The sequence below is a fragment of the Alligator mississippiensis genome, chromosome 5 (genome assembly GCF_030867095.1).
Source record: "Alligator mississippiensis isolate rAllMis1 chromosome 5, rAllMis1, whole genome shotgun sequence".
In the NCBI taxonomy this organism is placed as follows: Eukaryota; Metazoa; Chordata; order Crocodylia; family Alligatoridae; genus Alligator; species Alligator mississippiensis.
In genome coordinates this window covers 98697166-98718290 of record NC_081828.1, presented here as the reverse complement: position 1 = coordinate 98718290, position 21125 = coordinate 98697166, and the positions used below count along the sequence as shown (strand labels likewise).

The 21125-nt window shown below is 47.7% G+C and overlaps 1 protein-coding gene across 5 annotated transcripts in view; it reads right to left on the bottom strand.

The window, feature by feature from the left end:
* The window catches only part of TRIO (trio Rho guanine nucleotide exchange factor), a 533872-nt gene that overhangs the window by 274000 nt on the left and 238747 nt on the right, over nt 1-21125 (bottom strand). For all 5 annotated transcript variants that reach the window (XM_019483906.2, XM_006266316.4, XM_014593806.3 and 2 more), the window contains one exon: nt 19735-19849. In XM_019483906.2, coding sequence (XP_019339451.1) covers nt 19735-19849 — 115 coding nt within the window. The remainder of the gene's footprint in view (nt 1-19734; nt 19850-21125) is intronic.

Sequence of the window (21125 nt, the reverse complement as noted above, 5' to 3'; positions counted from 1 at the left end):
ACCTAAACTACCCGGACATCTGCTGGGAGACGCAGACAGCAAAGTCCCACCGCTCACGCAGGTTTCTAACCTGTGTACAGGACCTCCACCTGACACAGGAGGTACATGGTCCCACTAGGGGGAATGCCATACTGGATCTGGTATTGGCAACAGGGGATGACATGGTAGGGGACCTCCAGATCGGTAGCCATTTGGGAGACAGTGATCACCTATTAATAGAATTCAACGTAAGACGTCGAGTGGGTAAGGTAACTAGTAGGGTGAAAGTGCTAGACTTTAGGAAAGCTGATCTCAATGAACTCAGGCGATTAGTCAAGGACGCACTGCAGAGTAGGAGTTTTGAAGGGATGGGAGCCCAAGAAGGGTGGCTGTGCCTTAAGGAAACGATCCCTCGGGCACAAAGCAAGACGATCCCCGAGCAAGGCAAAAGAGGGAAAGGGGCCAGGAGACTTCCATGGCTGACCAGAGAAATCCAGGTCAGCCTAAGGGCCAAAAGGGGAGCACATAAAAAGTGGAAACAAGGTGAGATCACTAAAGATGAATATACCTCCTCTGCTCGTGCTTGTAGGGAGGCAGTTAGGCGGGCCAAAGCTACCATGGAGCTGAGGATGGCAACCCAAGTAAAAGACAACAAGAAATTGTTTTTTAGATATATTGGGAGTAAAAGGAAGGCCCAGGGAGGAATAGGACCCCTGCTAAATGGGCAGAAACAATTGGTGACAGACAGGGGGGACAAGGCTGAACTCCTCAATGAGTTCTTTGCCTCAGTGTTCCTAAGCGAGGGACACGACAAGTCTCTCACTGGGGTTGTAGAGAGGCAGCAGCAAGGCGCCAGACTTCCATACGTAGATCCTGAGATGGTGCAGAGTCACTTGGAAGAACTGGATGCCTTTAAGTTAGCAGGCCCGGATGAGCTCCATCTGAGGGTGCCGAAGGCACTGGACGACATCATTGCAGAGCCACTGGCGGGAATATTCGAACGCTCGTGGCACACGGGCCAAGTCCCAGAGGACTGGAAAAGGGCTAACGTGGTCCCCATTTTCAAGAAGGGGAGGAAGGAGGACCCGGGCAACTATAGGCCGGTCAGTCTTACTTCCATCCTTGGTAAAGTCTTTGAAAAAATTATCAAGGCTCACATTTGTGAGAGCCCAGCAGGGCAAATTATGCTGAGGGGAAACCAGCACGGGTTTGTGGCGGGCAGATCGTGCCTGACCAATCTAGTCTCTTTCTATGACCAAGTTACGAAACGCCTGGACACAGGAGGAGGGGTGGATGTCGTATACTTAGACTTCAGGAAGGCCTTTGATACGGTATCCCACCCCATACTGGTGAACAAGTTAAGAGGCTGTGACGTGGATGACTACACAGTCCAGTGGGTGGGGAATTGGCTAGAGGGCCGCACCCAGAGAGTCGTGGTGGATGGGTCGGTCTCGACCTGGAAGGGTGTGGGCAGTGGGGTCCCACAGGGCTCGGTCCTTGGACTGATACTCTTTAATGTCTTCATCAGTGACTTGGACGAGGGAGTCAAATGTACTCTGTCCAAGTTTGCAGATGACACAAAGCTACGGGGAGAAGTGGACACGCCGGAGGGCAGGGAACAGCTGCAGGCAGACCTGGATAGGTTGGACAAGTGGGCAGAAAACAACAGGATGCAGTTCAACAAGGAGAAATGCAAAGTGCTGCACCTAGGGAGGAAAAATGTCCAGCACACCTACAGCCTAGGGAATGACCTGCTGGGTGGCACAGAGGTGGAAAGGGATCTTGGAGTCCTAGTGGACTCCAAGATGAACATGAGCCGGCAGTGTGACGAAGCCATCAGAAAAGCCAATGGCACTTTATCGTGCATCAGCAGATGCATGACGAATAGGTCCAAGGAGGTGATACTTCCCCTCTATCGGGCGCTGGTCAGACCGCAGTTGGAGTACTGCGTGCAATTCTGGGCGCCACACTTCAAGAAGGATGTGGATAACCTGGAGAGGGTCCAGAGAAGGGCAACTCGTATGGTCAAGGGCCTGCAGACCAAGCCCTACGAGGAGAGACTAGAGAAACTGGATCTTTTCAGCCTCCGCAAGTGAAGGTTGAGAGGCGACCTTGTGGCTGCCTTTCAGTTCATCACGGGGGCACAGAAGGGAATTGGTGAGTATTTATTCACCAAGGCGCCCCCAGGGGTTACAAGAAACAATGGCCACAAGCTAGCAGAGAGCAGATTTAGATTGGACATTAGGAAGAACTTCTTCACAGTTCGAGTGGCCAAGGTCTGGAACGGGCTCCCAAGGGAGGTGGTGCTCTCCCCTACCCTGGGGGTCTTCAAGAGGAGGTTAGATGAGTATCTAGCTGGGGTCATCTAAACCCAGCACTCTTTCCTGCTTATGCAGGGGGTCGGACTCGATGATCTATTGAGGTCCCTTCCGACCCTAACATCTATGAATCAGGCATCAGAGGGGGCTGCCAATAAACTGCCAACGCGAATTATTATGGTCTGTCATAGTAGTATTACCATTTATGCGTAGTTGTGTGTTTGTTAAATCAATAAACTTTTCTTACCTTTCTACCGCCCAATCACACTCTCAATCCCGAACCCTCCACAGACGGCTGGGACATATGATCTCTTCCAGATTTGTTTCACCCTCAATTTTGATTAGTACTCTCCATCCCCTTGTTCAGATTATGAATGGGTTAAACACCACAAAACTTGGAACCCAACTTGAACCACCCTGCCAGTTTGACATTGGTCCATTTACACTATCTTTGCATACTGTTATTGATCCAATTATGTGTCTACTGAATGTCAGTCCCCTCTACCTCATATTTCTCCAGTTTATTGAGACTGTTATACAGGTTTTCAACTAAATCATTACTGAAGTCCAATACATTAAGTCCACTGCTCTGCCCTTATCCAAAGTAGTTACATTTTCCAAGGAACTAAATGTCGGTTTAACAATAACTGTCCACACTGACTGCTAGTAATATCTTTGTTACTCCCAACACTAACACATTTATTATTTTTAACTTATTTAGTTGTTTAACTTCCCAGGTATTGAACTCAGGCTGACTAGCTTAATTTCCAAGGATTCCTCCCCTGCCCAAGATGAGCACAAAAATAGATGCTCTGGTCCTCTGTCATTTCACTCACTGATCCACAGTTTGCAAGTACTGCCAGTCCTCTAGGATTTTTCAGCACTCTGGCAGTGAAGTCCACCAGACCCCAAAACTTAAAAATAAAATAGTCTGAAATTGACATGCTCTTCACTGATCTAGAGTCCCTGTCCCCTTTTTTTCCTCTGTATTAAATTTTGGTAGTCATCTGATGGCAGTTGTCTTGTAATAGAAAAGTAAAGTAGCACTGGGAAGTTCTACCTTCCTTCCGTCTTCCATTAAAATTAGTTCTCCCACTGCAGCAGGAAACCCACAGGCCTCCCTAGTCTCTTTTTCTCTCAATCAAAATCTACCCTTGAGAAGTCCAGTGTACCATTTTCTTCTCCTTAAAATACTTAATTCTTATCATGACTACCTCCCTCCAAACTTTCTGACTATCATCATGTCTGCTATCAGTTTATCCTTTTGAGAGACCAAAACTCCCTTATCTAGTGTGGTACAAAATTCACCTCAAAGGTTTACTCTCCAGCCAGGGGATGATAGAGGACTGCTCTTTTTCTCCTCCTAGCCACAGAGCCGGTCAATGAGGTAGCCTGCTAATGCACTACCACAGATAAATCAGCAGTAACAGTGTGTATCCAAAGCCTAACTGAGGCAGTCCCCTCATCTCATGCAAATAATCTCCTTATTTGCTTGCTCATAAAGAAACAGACAAGGGTACATCAGTTATCCAAACCAAGTATAGCTGTATCAGATAGAGGTCTACTTCTAGGGTATATGGTGGTGCACCACAGCAACCAAATTAAGTGGGATTTCTCATGCATGTCTGGACTACTTCAGGAAGAACTGCATGGAGGAGCAGTAGCAACCACTGTCCTCCCTGTCAAGCATCCCATTCAGTAAGCTCTCTAATGCTAAACACCTTGGGCCCAAACACTGCCTGCCACTCATCTCTCTATCTGAATATGAACTCTGCACGTAGACAAGGTGAACCCATGAGGTAAGCCTACTCATGGCTTCTTAAATGGCTAAGGTGTATCTTAAGGTAAAGGGTGGGGAAGGAATGGCATTGCAAGACTGGGTAACCCTTCTTACAGCAATTAAGGTGCTCCAAGAACTGCATGTTGCTAAAGCAGGTTCATTATGACATATCTGGGTATATTATGAGACCAAACCATTCAATATACAGCGATGTCACCTATATAAAATCCAAGCCTATATAAAGGTTTGAATTAAAGAACTTTGCCAACCCTGTATCAACAATGGATGATGACTTTGATTGGTGTCCAAGTTCAGGACCTAAAAGGTTCCTAGCTAGCCATGGCTTTCATTAGCTTACCATCATCTGATCACCCAGAGATGCAAAAAAGAGACATACATAGCCATCATAATCAGAGGAGGAAACTTATTCATATAACAAAGCAGGCAAACAAGTTGGTGCTCGAGTGTTATTGAAAACTATGAGGGACATTCTACCTGCCCTGTAGAAAGATTACGGGCTATTTTTAGGATTTTTATTTACATATCTAAATCAACATCCAATGCCTATGTCATGAACAGTCTTTCATGCCTTCCCACACAACCTGTGTGGCTACTTTGGCCTCAATGGTTAGATATTGCACTGAATTGGGATTTAGGGTGTTGAGTGCCCTGTGCTTACAAAAACTAGCAAGGAAATGATGCACAACTACATGCAACACTGAGTATTTCTCAAGAAAAAGAATTTTCTTTCTACTTTTCAAAGAATAATCCCTCTTATGATACTGGAAGGTATTTTATCTGGTGCTGTAGCCTAAAAAGTGAGACCCTTGACAGTGCATGAAGGTTGGAGCATTCCCCAAAGTAGGCTGAAGTTTCTGCCAACAGCATTGAGAACCAGTTACTGAAGTTCTTCCGAACTGTAACAAACCACCATATGCAGTAGTCAACACAACTGAATATCATGCACTAGATATGCCCCTTGATCACTTTTACTGAAACCTTTCTTAGGGGCCACGTTTCTCATAAAAAGGAACAAAAAATAAATAAATAAATAAATAAAACAAAAAACACACAACTGGTGTGCATGGTTTTCTTCTAGGCTGCTTCCAACATGTTAGGGGAAAAGGGGTTAGAACTGGCAGTGACATTTTTTACTGGACTCCTTCATTCTGACAAAATGCTGCAAATTTGGGAAAAGGGCAGGGGGAAAAAAAATTAAATCAGTTACAGCCTGTAACAGAGCCTCACAGGCCTTAAAGGGGGCTCCTCCAGCCCCAGTACCCCCACCACAGTCCTCCGGGCTTGAGTACAGGCTCCTGCTGTTAAGGCATCACAGATAGGAGCTGCTCTCAGTACCTTCCTGGATGACTCCCAGGAAGCCTCTGCAGTCCATTAGAAACAAAAACACAAAAACATGGGCAGGGGTATTCCACACCCCTGGCCTCTGTTGCTCTTTGGTGCAGGGTTTCCCTTCTCACTACTGCTTGTGTCCTTTTGGACTCTCCGCCCTGTACTCCAAGCCTATCAATGCTGGTTTTTGGTCCCCAGCTGTAGCTCATCTGTCCTGTATTGAGGGGAGACACCTGGGCTGAGTTAACATCAAGTGACTCCTCTCCTGAGGTTATAAACAGCCCAGGCTATTCCAGCCCCATCCTAGTGTTTTCAAATAGGACTTTCCCTTTCCAGGGGGTTCTATTTCCCAGTGGGAGTCTTAAGGGAGCCACACTGTCTCTGTGTTCTCGTGAGGCTTTCTGCAACAGGCTGTCCTTGCTGAGATAATTCTCCCCTCCACTTGAGAGTGCTCTGCAGGTAAGTGTTTAGTTGTTTCCATGCTCCCAGGCCTGTCTAGGGGCTTCTTCTGTTTTCTGCCTCTGAGCAGGCTCTGCAGTTGCCCTGTTTAAACCACTCCTGTGGCCTGCCCCTTTACTGTTGGGCCACTTGACTTCCAGATACTAAGGGGAAGGAAGCGAGCATAGATTTCCCTCCCCCTACTCTTCCACAGAATTTAAGGAGAAAAAAAGCCAAACTGTCTCCCAAGACATGACCATGTCATTTTAACCATCTGGAACCAAAAACATTCTTGCATTTGCAAACATATCCATGTTACTTTAATTCAACTACTGACAGAAGTTACACCTACCCAAACCATGCTGTATTTTCTCATATACCGCACATACGTTTTCCTCCAAAATCATGCCCCAAAATTGGGTTGCATGTAGTAATCAGAGAAGCTGATTTTCTGCCTCAGACAGAAGCACCTAGCTTTGATTTCTGCTCTGCTGGGTAGTAGCTGTTGATTATTCCGGAGACAGAGGGAGTCTACTGACTTACTGCCTCATTGTTCTTCACTTCAGAGGTATTAACAACCCTCTCTCCTTTTAGAAACAGCAAGATCATTTTAACACTAAACTTTCTTAGGGCGACTTTGCTGTTTGCTAGATGCTCCTGGTTTCCCTCCTCCTATTTCACAGCTGTAACAGGGGGCTTTCTTGGGGCTGGTCTGTCATTGGCCTGCCCACCTGTTTCTGGGCCAACCACCCACCTCCTCACCTGCCATGCCTTGATGATACATAATTATGGTGTTAATTAGGTGGGGGGCTGCCTATTCTTGCCCCAATGCCAGGGGGTGCTATCTGCAGCTCCATTCCTCCCCTACACCGCAGCCCAAGCCTCACAGATGGCATCCAGATGACACAATGCTTCCGGCCTACAGCTGGACTCGTTGTCAGGCCTCACACACACACACACACACACACACACACACACACACACACACACACACACACACACACACACACACACACACACACAGAGTCATACCGCCCTCCTCTCACTATGGTCTCTCCCCCTCTCACAGGGTTTCTTTCACACGTCGACAACTTGTACCGCCTTGTTCCCCCTCGGAGTGGGCCCCTTCAGTCATAGGCTTTATCTAGCTCATATCTTGGGTTGCAGACATACCGTCTTTTGGGCCTCTCCCACAACCCTCATCCAGGTAGAGGCCAGCCAATTACCCAACTGGGTCCAAGCTTGCCCTGGCCCGTCCCGGGGCAACTCTATACACTCACAAGCACATACTGGGCTCCCAGCTCTCTGGTTTCCCCCTCACTTGGGCTCATCATCTCTACCCCCTCACTGGGGCCACAGGGCTTCCCTCCCCAGTGGGGGCCCCATGTGGCTGTAGCCATGCCTGGCCCCTTGTACTCCTAGTATTGTGGGGGCTAGGGGTTAAGGCACCTTGACCTGCCTTTCACTAGGGTGGTAACTGGCCTGGTATTTCCTGGGGGCTCCCACACCACTGGGAGCCCCACCAGGCCACCCATCCCAGGCAGGGTGAAGTTTTAGAGGTCATGCCCAGGACCAGGAGCCTCCAAACCATCCCCTTAAGTTCCTGCCCTTACCTCCAGAGTTGTTCCTGCTGCAGCTCAGCTAGGCAATATTTCTGCTTGGCTAGCAGCAACAGACTGCAACCTTTATGTACTAGGTTCTCAAAATGGCTGCCACCATTAGGCACCTGCTGGATGCCTGACCCAGCCCTTAAAGTGCCAGGCACCAACAGTGCCCTGCCACAACAGCCTTGGAAACTCATTAGCTCTTTTCAAAATCATAGATCCATAGGTGGATGGAGACCATTCCAGCAGCAACTAAGGTTTCAGCTTTAGTTAAAAAGAAAATGGGAAGGTGAGTCGGCCAAAGATTGGGCTCTGTCCCTGTTCTATGCAGCCATAACACTGGAAAAACTTGTTCTTCTTCTTTCTGCCTTTCAAAAAACAAGGTGTGTGTTACATCCAGGGTGTGTTGTAGGCACAAAAAATATGTTAATAGGTGAACAAAAGTCTATATTCAGTCTAATTTAGAAGTTTGCTGGTAATAGCCAGTGACATGACAGTAACACAACAGCAAATACTGCCTTTAACCTACCCTATAAATGTACTATATAGAGCAGGGTTTTTCAACCTTTTTTGGTCAGGGTACCCCCAGTGCTGGTCAAGAAGCAAGGAGTCCCCTGGTAGCTGGTTGATGAGCGTTTGGTGGGGCGAGGGGGGGGCAGGGTCCCCTGTGCGGTGCATGGCAGTGAAACTGGAAGTGCCACTGGCAAAACCGGAAGTGCCAGCAGCTTTTCCATCCTGCTGCTGTGTACCCCCTGGGGCCTTCCAAAGTACCTCCAGGGGTATGCATACCCCCAGTTGGAAACTCCTGATATAAAGAACTATACTATATTTGCATCTTACTGATGAGATGAATGTTTAATCTCAATTAATAAATGCGTTATTACTGGTAGTTTGATAGCCACTCTATTTCTGTACTTATTTCTGTTTGTATATGTCCCTGCGTGTAATATTCATGGAGGAATATGGACATGGTTAACTTTTTAAGCAGTGAAACTTCTGGCTACCTCTTTACTTCTTAATCATTGAGATCCTGAACACGTATGTCCATGATAGCTTGATATATTCCTTTCTTGAAGTAAGAACAGAACAGAATTTCATGTCATCCCCTGCATATCTTAACTCATTAATCAAACTCAATCTTAGATTATAGTTTTTCACCATCTGTAGATTCACATAAATGTGTGTCAGAAGCCTCTGGTGTTTTACATTGGTTTCATATTGGTATAAAAACATTTACATTTGAACATTTTTGTGTTAAAAATATTTGCTCACAAAGAAACAAAGCATGAGCTTAATTTTCTTTAAAAGGTTGCTAACAGTAAATCAACTCATGTTTACTAAAAATATGGCTACGGACCAGATTTGGCTACAGTCCTCCCTACTGGCCATAGTTTTATGATATATGTTGACATATACAGTTGACATGCATTTGTCCTAATGTACCTGTGGTCTCAAAAGATCTGAAACATGAAAAGTTTTATAAATTTAACACTAGGTTCAGTCTCTTTCAACTCAAGTTCTTTTAAGGACAGGTGAGCTCAAGTTGATACCCAAATGAATTTATTCTAAGTAGTGAAGAACCAGATCAGAAAAATCATGCATTAAGTGACTAACCCAAAATAAAGGCCACACATACTGCTATACAATCTTTTGGTTTTGTCAAAATTTGGCAAAGCACTTTGGAAAATTTGGAGCAAAGCACTTTCACTCAGAAATAAGAGGGGGAAAAACCTGGCAGAAATAGGCAAGGTGAAACATGAAACTACAAAGATCTGCAACACTTAGAAGTAGATATTTGAGTAAGACTAGTTCTATTAGACCAACTAAAAATAGTTGGAAAAATTCTTCTTTGCAAGCTTTCAGGTACAAACACCCTTTGTCAGGCTGAGGAAGTCTCTGCAGTTCGTCGGTGCTCTTCCTTGATAGAATAGAATGGAAGCCAGAGGCCAGTATATGAGAGTGTTTGTCAGTGGAAATGCAAATTGAGACAATCAATGGGTGAGAAACAGAACTTTGCCTGCCTAGCTCCTTAGACCAACATGGCTACAATGTATGCCCCTGAGTAAGACTACTTAATTTCTACCATCTGATACGTGACAGATTTTCTGCAAAAACACATTAAGTAACTAACATCTATTATGCACCTTTACTTTTTTTGGGTTGCATCAATGCATAAAGCAGCTCTGATTAAAACAGCTCTTTTAAACTACATTGGAAGCTTATAGGGGACCACAACGCCAAAAGCGGCATTTAAAAATACCATAAACCTATGGAGACTTCCTGGGAGACACAGAAACTGCTTATTGGCATGACACTGCCTTTCTTTGGCTACTATCTTCATCATTTGGACTGAAAACCTGCAATTTCTGATTGAGTTCCATCAGAAATTCAACAATCATCATCCCTCCATCTGACTATCTCTTGAATACTCCAGCACCAACATCTCCTTTTTAGACATGATGATCAGTGTCCAGAATGGTAAAATACAGGCCACATTATACAAGAAACCCACAGACCAACATACATATCTGCACAGAAATAGCTATCACCCTAAACGCACCAAAAAAGCTGTGATATATAGCCAAGCCCTCAGATACTACCGAATCTGCACTGAGGGGAACACTCAGGATTGCCACCTCACTAATCTTAAAAAGGCTTTCACCCAACAAGGGCACTCCTACAGAGAGAGAGATCATGTCTGAAAGAGCCACGCAGATACCACATGAAGAATTGCTGCAGTACAAAAGAACCCCCGCCATGAATCGCACACCGCTGGTTATAACATATCACCCCTCCCTTGAACCCATACAGAAAATCCTCAAGCATTTGCAACCCATACTAGAAGGAGACCCTATTCTTAAAGAGATTTTCTGAGAACCACCCATCCTAGCCTTCAAACAAGTACCGAACCTTGCTAACCTCATCACCAGAAGCAAACTTCCTAAGGCCCAGAACACACTAATTAGATCCAGACCATGCCATGACAAGAAATGCAAAACCTGCCAACACATCTATACCACCCCTACAATTACTATACCCCAAAACAGAACCATCAGCATTCCTGGATCTTACAGCTGCACCTCCAGAAATGTAATACATCTCATCTAATGCGTCAAATGTCCCGATGGAAAATACAAAGGAGAGACCGAACAACAACTGCGCGTGAAAATGAATGCATGCTGGAAATCTGGCAAAGACAAGAATACCCAATTACAAAATCACTCTCTCTCCAATCTCTCAGTTCTAATCCTCAAAGGAAACTTACAAAACACTTCTCGAAGACAAGCCTATGAACTCCACTTCATCAACCTTCTGGATACAAAAAAATCATGGACTAAATATAGACATTGGGTTTATGACACATTATTACTTGCCTGACATCTGAATCCCTAGGTACCTCTCCACTATTAAACTGCTACATTCATCCCCCTTTTCCCTCCCCCACACCCAGCCTCTCTCTCACCCACTGAATCCTCAATTTACATCTTCACTGACTGCCTGTCTTGCATGCATACCAGCATGCCTCTGGCTTCTTTACTATTTATTCCATCCAGGAAGAGCACACACCAACTGCAGAGGCTTCCGCAGCCTGACGAAGGGTTTTTGAACCCAAAATCTTGCTAAAATTTTTTTTCCCCAACTAGTTAAATTGGTCTAATAAAAGATATCAGATTCACCCAAAGAACCTTGTCTATCTATACACAAACACATGCACACATGTCTATATGGGCGTTTTAATGCACATTAAAGTGTCGCAGAAACTGCTCTTTTGCTAATGCATATTAAAATAGGCTAATGCACATTTTTCTAGTACTTCATAATGTAGGTGTGAGTTTTAATGTGCATTACATAAAGTGCATTAATGAATGTGTAGTCGCACACAATATGTATTTGTCCCAGGGACAACGGGACTAGAGGGAGCCCCCGGCCCAGGGGAAACACTCACTTATGCTCCACAGGAGAGGGGAGCAGCGGCGGCATGCAGGCCGGGGAACCACCCGCGCGGCTCGTTAGCCGCGCTTTCATACGACTGGGGCGGAGCGACGTCAGCGAGAGGCGCCACTCAGGGGAAATAAAACGCGGCCCCGAAGACAGAGGCGGCGCGTGGCGGGAGGACGTGGAGCCCGGGAGTGGAACCGGGCCCCCGCAAGGGGCCTTGGCCATGGGCCGAACAGGCTGCAGCCGCGCCCAGAGTAACGGAGGCTGGGAGAGCCACACCGCCGGGGAAGAGCGGCGAAACTGACGAGGGAGACGGCAGAAGCTCCGAGGAGGAGCCCAGAGAGAGGGCCAGCTGGAACCACCGGTGAGGTAACTGGGGACGAGCTGGCAGAGGCTCCGGGGAGCCGGCGGGAACCCCAGTGAGGGAACCGGACGGGAACCGGCAGAAACCCCGGTGAGGGAACCAGGTTAGAGCCGGCGGAAGCTCTGGTGAGGGAACCGGATTGGAGCTGGCGGAAACTCCGGCGAGGGAACCGGACTAGAGCCGGCGGGAATCCCGGTGAGGGAACCAGGGAAGACCAGGCAGAGACACTGGCGGGGCGTCGGGGAAGAGAGCCGCAAGGGGCAGAGAAGGCCCTCGGCGCCCAGCCCTCGTTCGGGGACAAGGGACAGAAGGTCCACGACCCAAGGTGGCGTTGGCCGGGGTGTAGGGGAGGTCAGAGCCCCGTGTGAGCCCGCCCCGGGGCACTTCGGCGCTGGAGGCTGCAGTGAGGGGGACCCGCCTGCTGCGGGCCCAGCCGCAACCGCAGTCGGCGAGTTCCGGGGACTCCCGAGCGAGAGCAGGGCAGGCCCGGTTAGCCACCCGCGCAAGAGTTGCCCGGGAGCACCTTCTGGAGCAGAGGCGGGCACAGTATTATTTTAAGCTGCTACAATTAGTCGCTTGGCGGCCATAGGCAGCCAAATATGCTAAACCAGTAGGCGAGTGCGAAGTGGCCAGCATTCAATTTGGATTCTGCCAATTTGGGGGACAGTGATTCGGATCACTGTCCCAAATCGATTCAGCTGAATTGGGTTCAAAAGATTCACCAGTGATTCGGCCATAGACTATAATGGGGAATCACTAAAATACTTGTACTTTGTCATTTTTTTTGCACAACTGGATGAAAACATGCCTTCAGATGGTAGCCCCTTCTGAGGGCATGAAGCCTGCCAAGTTTCAAGGAGATAGGAGCAGGGATTTCTGGGAAACTGCACCTCAAACTGTTGGAAGCAAAACTTGTATGATGTGTGTGTGTTAACTGGATTTCTGGTTGTAGCCGTATTGATCTAAGGAACAGGCAGGTAAGGTTCTTTGAGTAGATGTGATATCTTTTGTTAGATAAACTGAATAGTTGGAGAGGTATAGCTTGACAAACTTTCTATTTTTAAAAACTTTAGTCAGGCTGAGGAAGCATCTGCAGTTGGTGTGTGTGCTCTTCCTGGATGAAATGAATAATAAAGAAGCCAGAGGCTGGGCTGATATGCAAGAAAGCCAATCAGTGATAATGTTAGTCACCAGGGGGTGAGAGACAGGCTGGGAAGTGGGGGGCAGGGGAGGGGGATGTAGCAGCCAGGTAAAAGTGGAGAGGTACCTGGGGAGACAGATGTCAGGCAGGTTATAGTGTGTCATAAATCCAATATCTATATTCAGTCCATGAGTTTTTATATCCAGTATAGTTATGAAGTGAAGTCTGTAGGCACATCTAAAGCTGTTTTGTAAATTCAAAAAAGCACCATACTTCACTAACCTCATCACCAGAAGCAAACTTCCTACAGCCCAAAACACACTGAATGGATCCAGACCATGCCATGACAAGAAATGCAAAACCTGCCAACATCTCCAGTACCCCCTGTGACAGGTGAAAATTATGTCTGTGCAATAAAGGTGCTTGCTAAAGGCTCTATGATGATTAGACCAAGTGTTTTTCTGTCATTTGTTCAGATATTAAGCTATATGTTGTTGCTAAGAGCCTAATTAAAACCAAAGATGTAGTAAAGCCTTGTATGAAGTAAGGCCTAGTAAATTTAACAAAGCCTTGAAGTAGTAAGGCCCTGTGGCATAGTAAAAATTAACCTTATCAAAAGAATGCAAGGCTTGTACTGCTATTGGTCAGTCTAAGGACAGTTTGAAGTAGGGAGAAGCTGGATGGCTGTAAGTTATCAGCATAGCTCAGAAGTTATAAATTGGCTGGCACATCCAGAAATCGTTTAGAAGGAAGATGCAGATTTGTAAAAGAAGCTACTGATTTAAGATTAGCTGCTGGCCTGGATTCAGTGGGCCTGTGGATCTCGAGGAGCCCAAGGACTGAATACCAGGGTCCTTCCACCCCTCGGACAGTGCTGACTGAGGACACCTGACTTCGCTGAGCTTTGTGGAAAGAGAAACTTGTCATACATCAGGCATCAGAGGGGACTGCTGATTAAGTTGCTGACACAAATTATTATCGTCTATCCTTGTAGCCTTATAACTACGCATAGTTGTGTTTTTGTTAAGTCAATAAACCTTTCTTACCTTTCTACCCCTGACCAAGCTCTCAATCCTGAACCCTCAGCCCACAACAGAATCATCACCATTCCTGAATCTTACACCTGCACCTCCAGAATTGTTATACATCTCATCCAGTGCACCAAATGCCTTGATGGAAAATACACAGGAAAGACCGAACAACAACCACGTACCAGAATGAATGGACACTGGACATCTATTAAAAACAAGAACACCCAATTACCAGTGGGGACACATTTCACACAAGGAAACCACTCTCTCCAATCACCCAGTCCTTATCCTCGAAGGGAATTTACAAAACTCCCTTTTGTAGACAAGCCTACAAACTTTACTTCATAAATCTACTGGATATAAAAAATCATGGACTCAACATAGACACTGGATTGATGACACACTATAACTTTCCTGACATCTGACTCCCAAGATACCTCTCCACATTTACCTGGCTGCTACACCCCTTTCCCCTCACCCCCTGACATCTCACTTTACATCTTCACTTACTGCCTGTCTTGCATGCATACCAGCCCAGACTCTGGCTTCTTTACTATTAATTCCATCCAGGAAGAGCACAGACCAACTGCAAAGGCTTCCTCAGCCTCTAAGGATTTTTAAACCTGAAAGCTTGCCAAGATATATTTCTCCAACTATTCAGTTGGTCTAATAAAAGATATCAAATTAACCCAAAGAACCTTGTCTGCCTTGTGTCAGTTAAGGCAGAGCAGGATGAACGCATCAGGAATGGTAGCTTGCAACAGGGGGCCTTCCCGGTGCTGGTCAGATCTCAGCCTGCCCACCTGTTTCTGGGCCAACTGCTCTCCTCTCTTTCACCTGCCACACCTTGATGGAAAACTGTTTCAGATGTTACACAGGCAGAAGGCTGCCCGTTTAGGCCCCTGATGTCTAGGGGTGACATCCATTCTTCAGCTCTGTACCTCCCCTACACTGCAGCCCATGCCTCACAGATGGCATTGCAGGCAGCTAAGCTCACCTGGACCCTCACAACTCCACTGCAACCAATAAGCCTCAGGCCTCTCAAAGATCTTACAATTCTGGGCTTTCCCCAGCCAGGATTGGGTGTGCGTGTGATGGCTAAAAGTTTTCAGGCACCCCCTACCTGCCTTTCAACAGGGAAGTCCTTGGTCCTGGCATTTCCTGGGGCTGCCACCCCACCGGCAATCCCAGCAGGCCTCCCTACCTTGACAGGGTGCAGTTTTAGATCATGCCCAGGACTTGGGGCCTCCTCCTTCCCTGTAGCCCCAGCCCATACCTTCAAGTTCATCCTGGCATGGGAGCTCACCACCGAGACGTTCTTCCACTGCTGGCTGGTAAAAAAAAATGCCGCTTCCAGCTCTGAGAGCAGGGCATTTAAATGGTTATCAAAGCAAATAAAAAAAGCAAATAGGTCAAGAGTTAAGAGTGAAGAGGGTGGTACTCACTCCATCTGCAGGTGGAGCTTGGGGAATCTCAGCAGTGAGAGGTTCACCTTGAGGAATACTAGCTGCTCCACCAAACCAGAATCCAAGGAAGTGCGGTGGGGTGTCACAACATCCCCAGCAATGCTGAACACTCTCTCACTCAGCAGACTGGTTGGTGGACAGGACAGGTGTTCCCGGGCAACTGTGGCCAGATCCTGCCACATCTGGCTGCGGGTTGCCCAATAGGCCAAGGGGTTGCAATCCAGCAGTTCCATGTCCTAGGTGAGATAGGTAGCCACCAAAGCCTCTACGCTACCTGCCCGAGGCTGGGGTCTGGTGCCTCTGGACCCGACCATTGGCTCACATGGCAGCGGCTGTTGTGGAGGAGACTGGCTACTGCTGGGAGTGCTGGCATGAAAGAGTGGATCCCCCTCTTCCACGTCCCCCTGCCTCTGCCTTTCTGCCTCCCTGACCCTGTTCACCAGCACCTCAGTCCAGTGATCAAGGGTTTTGCTGCTACAGATGCTTCCCTTCACTCTTAGGTTAAACATGCCTGCCAGCACGTGGACTATAGTGGACCACAATGGTTCCAGCCATTTTTTGATACTTTTCTTCAGCCGCTTTACCAGTGCCTGCACCTCTGGTGAAAGCGACTTGCCCCAGCCAGGAACATCGATACCCTAGAACTTCTCCATTTGATTCTCAAGCTCCTTCACTATGGGATCACCTGGCTAAGGAGGGCATTGCCAGTGCTGAGGTTCTTGATGCCCTCGAGGAAGGCTTGAGGACCACCAAGATCTGGGAGATGGTATCACACTCCATTTTGTTAAGGGGGCCGCTGATCCCAATCTCCCCAAGCAAGGCCATCTCGTGGATGGCCTTCTGTTGCTCCACCAGCCTTTCAAGTATCAGATATGTGGAGTTCCATCGAGTCTCCACATCCCTCATGATTTTGTGCTGCAGAATGCTCAGCTCTGCCTGTTTGTCCCACAGCATCTTGCCCTGCTTGATGCTGCAGTGGAAGCAGCCTGTCACCTTCCTGCATTTTGAAATGAGCTGGCTGGTAGTGACGGCACCATCACTGGCAGCCCTATCTCCCTCCAAGGCATCCCTGACTATGAGATGGAACTTGTGTGTCACACAGCAGATGCCAACAAAGTTGGCATCATGGACTGCCTTGACCCCACTATTGGTGACCATAAACCCATGGGTGAGTTCGTCCTGCCCAAGCCACCCCTGCACCATTCGGTTCATGACAATCATGATTTTCCTTGTCATGTGGAACTCATCCATCACCTCCGCTTGAAGGAGAGGCCAACGGCCTGACTGATCACACCAGTGCCCTGAGAAGGAGAAGCAGGTGTGATCTCCACCCCAGCTGCTCCAGATGTCCAAGATGAAGCGCAAGGCTACCTGTGGACCTGCCTTGCGCAGCTCTTCCCTCCAGTACTCCCTGCATGCCTCATACAGGGAGGGCACCACAGTCCTGCTAAAGGTGATGTGTGTGAGCACTTGGTATGATGGGGCCACAAGTGCCATGAGCCATTTGAACCCTGGATGCTCAACAAAGGAGAAGGGCAGAGCAAGTATTAGGGCTGTGCGAAAGGGCACTGTTCCATTCTGACTCCAGTTTCAAGGTCTGGATGGAACAGTGTTTTGTACCAAATTTCATTTAGAGTCAAAACAGTGAGGCTGTTTTGAAGCTGTTTTGATGTTTCACCCAACCACTGGGCTGGGGAAAGGAACTCAGCTCAGCTGGGTTGAGTTCCCAACCCCAACCCCACAATCAGGCTGGGGAAACTCAGCCCAGATGGGCTGACTCCCCATCCCCCACGCTAGATTGCGCTGGAGTCAGCCTCCCCATCCCTGGCGTGATCTACCATGGGGTATGCGGAGTATGGGGAGGCAGCCCAGCTAAGCTGACTCCCCATTCCCTGCCAGATCTTGTGCCAGGGATGGGAAGTCAGCCCAGCTGGACTGACTTCCCATCTCCAGCGCTATGGTCAAAATGTTTAGACTAGCCTCATTTTGTTTCAAGGCTATTTCGACACCCTTTCTTTCACTTCAATTTTGCTGTTTCAACCTCAAAATGCGTCAAAAGTGTCGAAATGAAACAGCCGGCAAAATTTCGCACAGCCCTAAAGAGCATCTCCCCAATGCTCTGGGTGTCTTCACTTGCCCTTGTAACGCACCCCCCCGACCTTTGTCTGTGGCTTTTCCCCACCGCTCCAGGGTAGCCTGCCTCTGCTTTCTGGGGATGGAGGCTTTGGAGCAAAGGCGGAGGGGGGGTGGGGGGGACGGGACACTTCTTTTTGGGTATTCTCCCCCTGGTGCCAGGCTGAGGAGGAACAAAGGCAAGGGAGTGCTGCCTCCTGAGATACAGCAGCATTGCCGCGGTGGTGACGTGTTTCACATCCCTGCCCTGGCTGATCTGCCTTTGGCAGTACTGGCAGGTAGCATACCTGGGATCGTCTGCCAACTTAAAATGATCCCATAATACACTATCCCCCCTAACTTCTGGATTGAGGGTGGGGATCCTGTCTTATCCCCCTCCTCAGCAGGATGAGGCACAATATCAGGGGAAGCTGAGCCACCTGTCCCCACAACCTCCTCTGACATGCCTTCCAGAAGAGACCTACTTGTAGGGGAACTCTGAAGGGTGTGGAGCACAAACTCAAATTCCCCCTCCTTCCCCAAAATTTCCCTGGCTATGACAATGAGCTCCCCTGGTTCCAGATCCAGCTCCTCCTCTGGCACTGGGAGCCTCAGGCTGGGAACTGAAACTGGGATGGAGGAGACTATCATGCTGGTGCTGGTGGCTATTTCTGGTGTTAGTGGAGATGGTGCAGATGCAGGGACAGATGCTGCACCCACCTCCTTGCTCCCACTGGCAGCAAATGACTCATTGCTGCCAGGAAAGTGGGTGCATCTATGTTTGAGGGGAGGGAGGTAGAATGTAGCTCTCCTCCTACCCTCTCTAGCCCCTTTCCCTCCTCTGCCAGAAGACCTGGCACCTGCCTTTCCAGCACGCTTCATAATGTTTGCTGTGCTGGAAAATGTGTATGTGTGTGTTTGTAATATATCTTCTATCTGTAATATATTGGAAAGGTGCATCCAATCCTTTCCAAGAAGAAAGACTAGCAAGGGACTGACTAGGAAGCCAACCACTGCAGCCAGTACCTTTCACATGCTGTTGCTTCCAGACAGCTCACAAAAGGGAGAGAAAGGATTCACACAGATCCTTATATGCCGTTTCTACATCCCTCCCCCAGAGCACTGTGATTGGAAGGGTACTGAGGGAAAGATCACAGTCACTGGCGAGCTATATATGTCAATATGAGAGCAGTCTTTCCCCTCTTCCTCCCCCTCTCCCCAGTTTCTGTTTCCTCACAAGACCGCCTTTTCTGAATCACCGAATCTTTTCCAAATTAATTCAGAGCTTTTAATGGGTCTCCCGATTCGATGTGGATTTGATGATTGGGCCACCGAATCAGGCTGAATCTTCTCTGATTCGAATTGGCAACCGAAGCTTCACACACCCCTATAAACCAGCCTTACAGCTGCTTCAACTTACAGTAGAGGCAAAACAACAGCTAGATCAATAATAAGAGGCACAGAGCCATCCTTGCTCAGGTGTAAGTACCATAATACTTCAAGGAACATTCTTTCAAATTTTCTTAATGAAAGTAGTCACTGGGCCACCTGAGCATAGACAGACCACTGAGTAAAAGACATAACCTTCAGGGTACAGTGGCAGAACAGTACAACTCCAGAGGCGTGAGTTCAAGCCCTACTCTGGAACTGTGCCAAAAGCTGTCCCCAGTCAACCAAGCAATAAATAGGTCACTCAGGCTGAGGAGTCCAAGGAACCCAAGACATTACACCAGCCATGTCACTCCCTTGTGGCATACTAACTGCAAAAATCAATGTTCCTTAACCATACTGGTCCAGTGGGCTGGAGACTCAGGTAAGTCTCGCGCTTTCTTTAAGAAGGTGAAGAAAGGCCTCAAGCAGGTGCTATGACTTCTGACTGTCCGATTCCCCAGCCCAAATGTAAATGGATTTATAAACATCTGGGCTGACATGTAGCCCAAGTCCAAAGCAAAGCTCAAATACACAAATATTGACACTAGAGTAAAACCATTTTCTGAGCTTAACTTGTGTCCAGCTGATGCACAGTAGTTCATATACCAAATCCCTCCACAAGTTGAAAAATAGCTTACGTAGGTCTTGTTCAGAGTAGCATGAGGACATTATAAGCAGCAAATCTTGTTTTTATTATTGCTTTCTGCCTTAGCCTCTAACTGTACACCAGGTAGAACTTTCAGTTCTTCATGTGAAAGCTCAACCAGACATCAGCCCTTACCTAGGTATACAAGCTAGGTATGAAATTAGTCTCCTAAGGTCCTCTTGCCGTATTCTATCATGGTTACTGCGAGCTGGAAAGGTTAGAATGGGGCCTCCACGCTTGTCTCTGCCACCTGAAAGAAAAAAGAACTGTTGTAAGTGCCATGAGTGAACAACAGTGCATTAGTCCTGCCCTGAGGAGTTTACCTTGGGACTCCCTTAAGAACAGATCTCATTCTATAGCATACAAATGCACTTGCAGAAGAAGAAATGCAATTTCCAATCTACTAAAAACAGGATAACACAACTATGGGTTCACTGGCCCATTTTGAAATAGAAAACAACATCACCAGGGTCAGGATTGTCAGCTTCATGCAACAGCTTTATTTATACCATTATAGGCCAATGACACATTTAATCCACTGACCAACTGGGTATACCTGTCAGGTTTGTACTTCTGTTCAAAGATGATGAACCAAATGAATTAATTCTGTATTTCAATAACTTAAGTTGGTACCAGAAGCTAGCAGCTCCATTTAAGAATTTAAATGAGCAATTTCACTGATTTTTTAATTAATTTATTTATTTGGGCGGGGGGGGGGGGGAGTTATGGTCCTAGTTTCTGAAGCAAAAAGACGTTCATCACAAAACTGAAGCCTAGACCAAACCCAGAACTACAGTTTAATTTCTCCAGCTAGACAAAGCAGCAATACCTACTTGAAATGACATTGCTGCCTCTAAACATGCACCAGCCTTAAAATTAAGCATAGACAAAGCTTATAACTTATTTTACATACTGTATATAACAGCTTCATTGCTTTAGCTCATAAAACACAGAGGCTAAGATCAGCAACCTAGCTGTGCTTTACATTTCTTAGGCTGCTGCTAACAAAAGCAAGATTTTTCATCTTGGGGCTTGAGTCTAGAGTGGGCGTATGTGTGCCTCCAGCACAAGTGTGCCCCCTGTACTCACCAGCAGCAGTGGCAGCAGAGGCAGAGGCAGCGGATCCTCTGAAGGTAAGTGGGGCAGAGAAGCCAGCACAGCTGTAGAGGATCCGGAGGGGAAACCCCCCGTATCCCTCTTAACTGAGCTGGCAGGGAGCCGCGTGCAAACAGAGGCGTGCCGGCGTTTGCAGCAGACAGGTGTAAGGAGTAAGTCAGGAGGGAGTCTCCAGCAGGGGAGAGAGGAAGACTTGGAGCTCCACGGACATGGTAAGGATGCAGAGAGCACTGCCAGGGACCCTGCCCTGGTGGTGACACCTGCCCTGGGCTCCTCTGATGCCTCCTCCCAGACAGAGCCCATGGTGGGGTCGGTGGCACCCAGCCACCCTGACTGTGGAGGCTGCCTGGCAGGGGCCCTGCGGTCAGGGGTGGGAGAGGGGTCTGGGGGCTCCCTCACTTGTCCCTCTT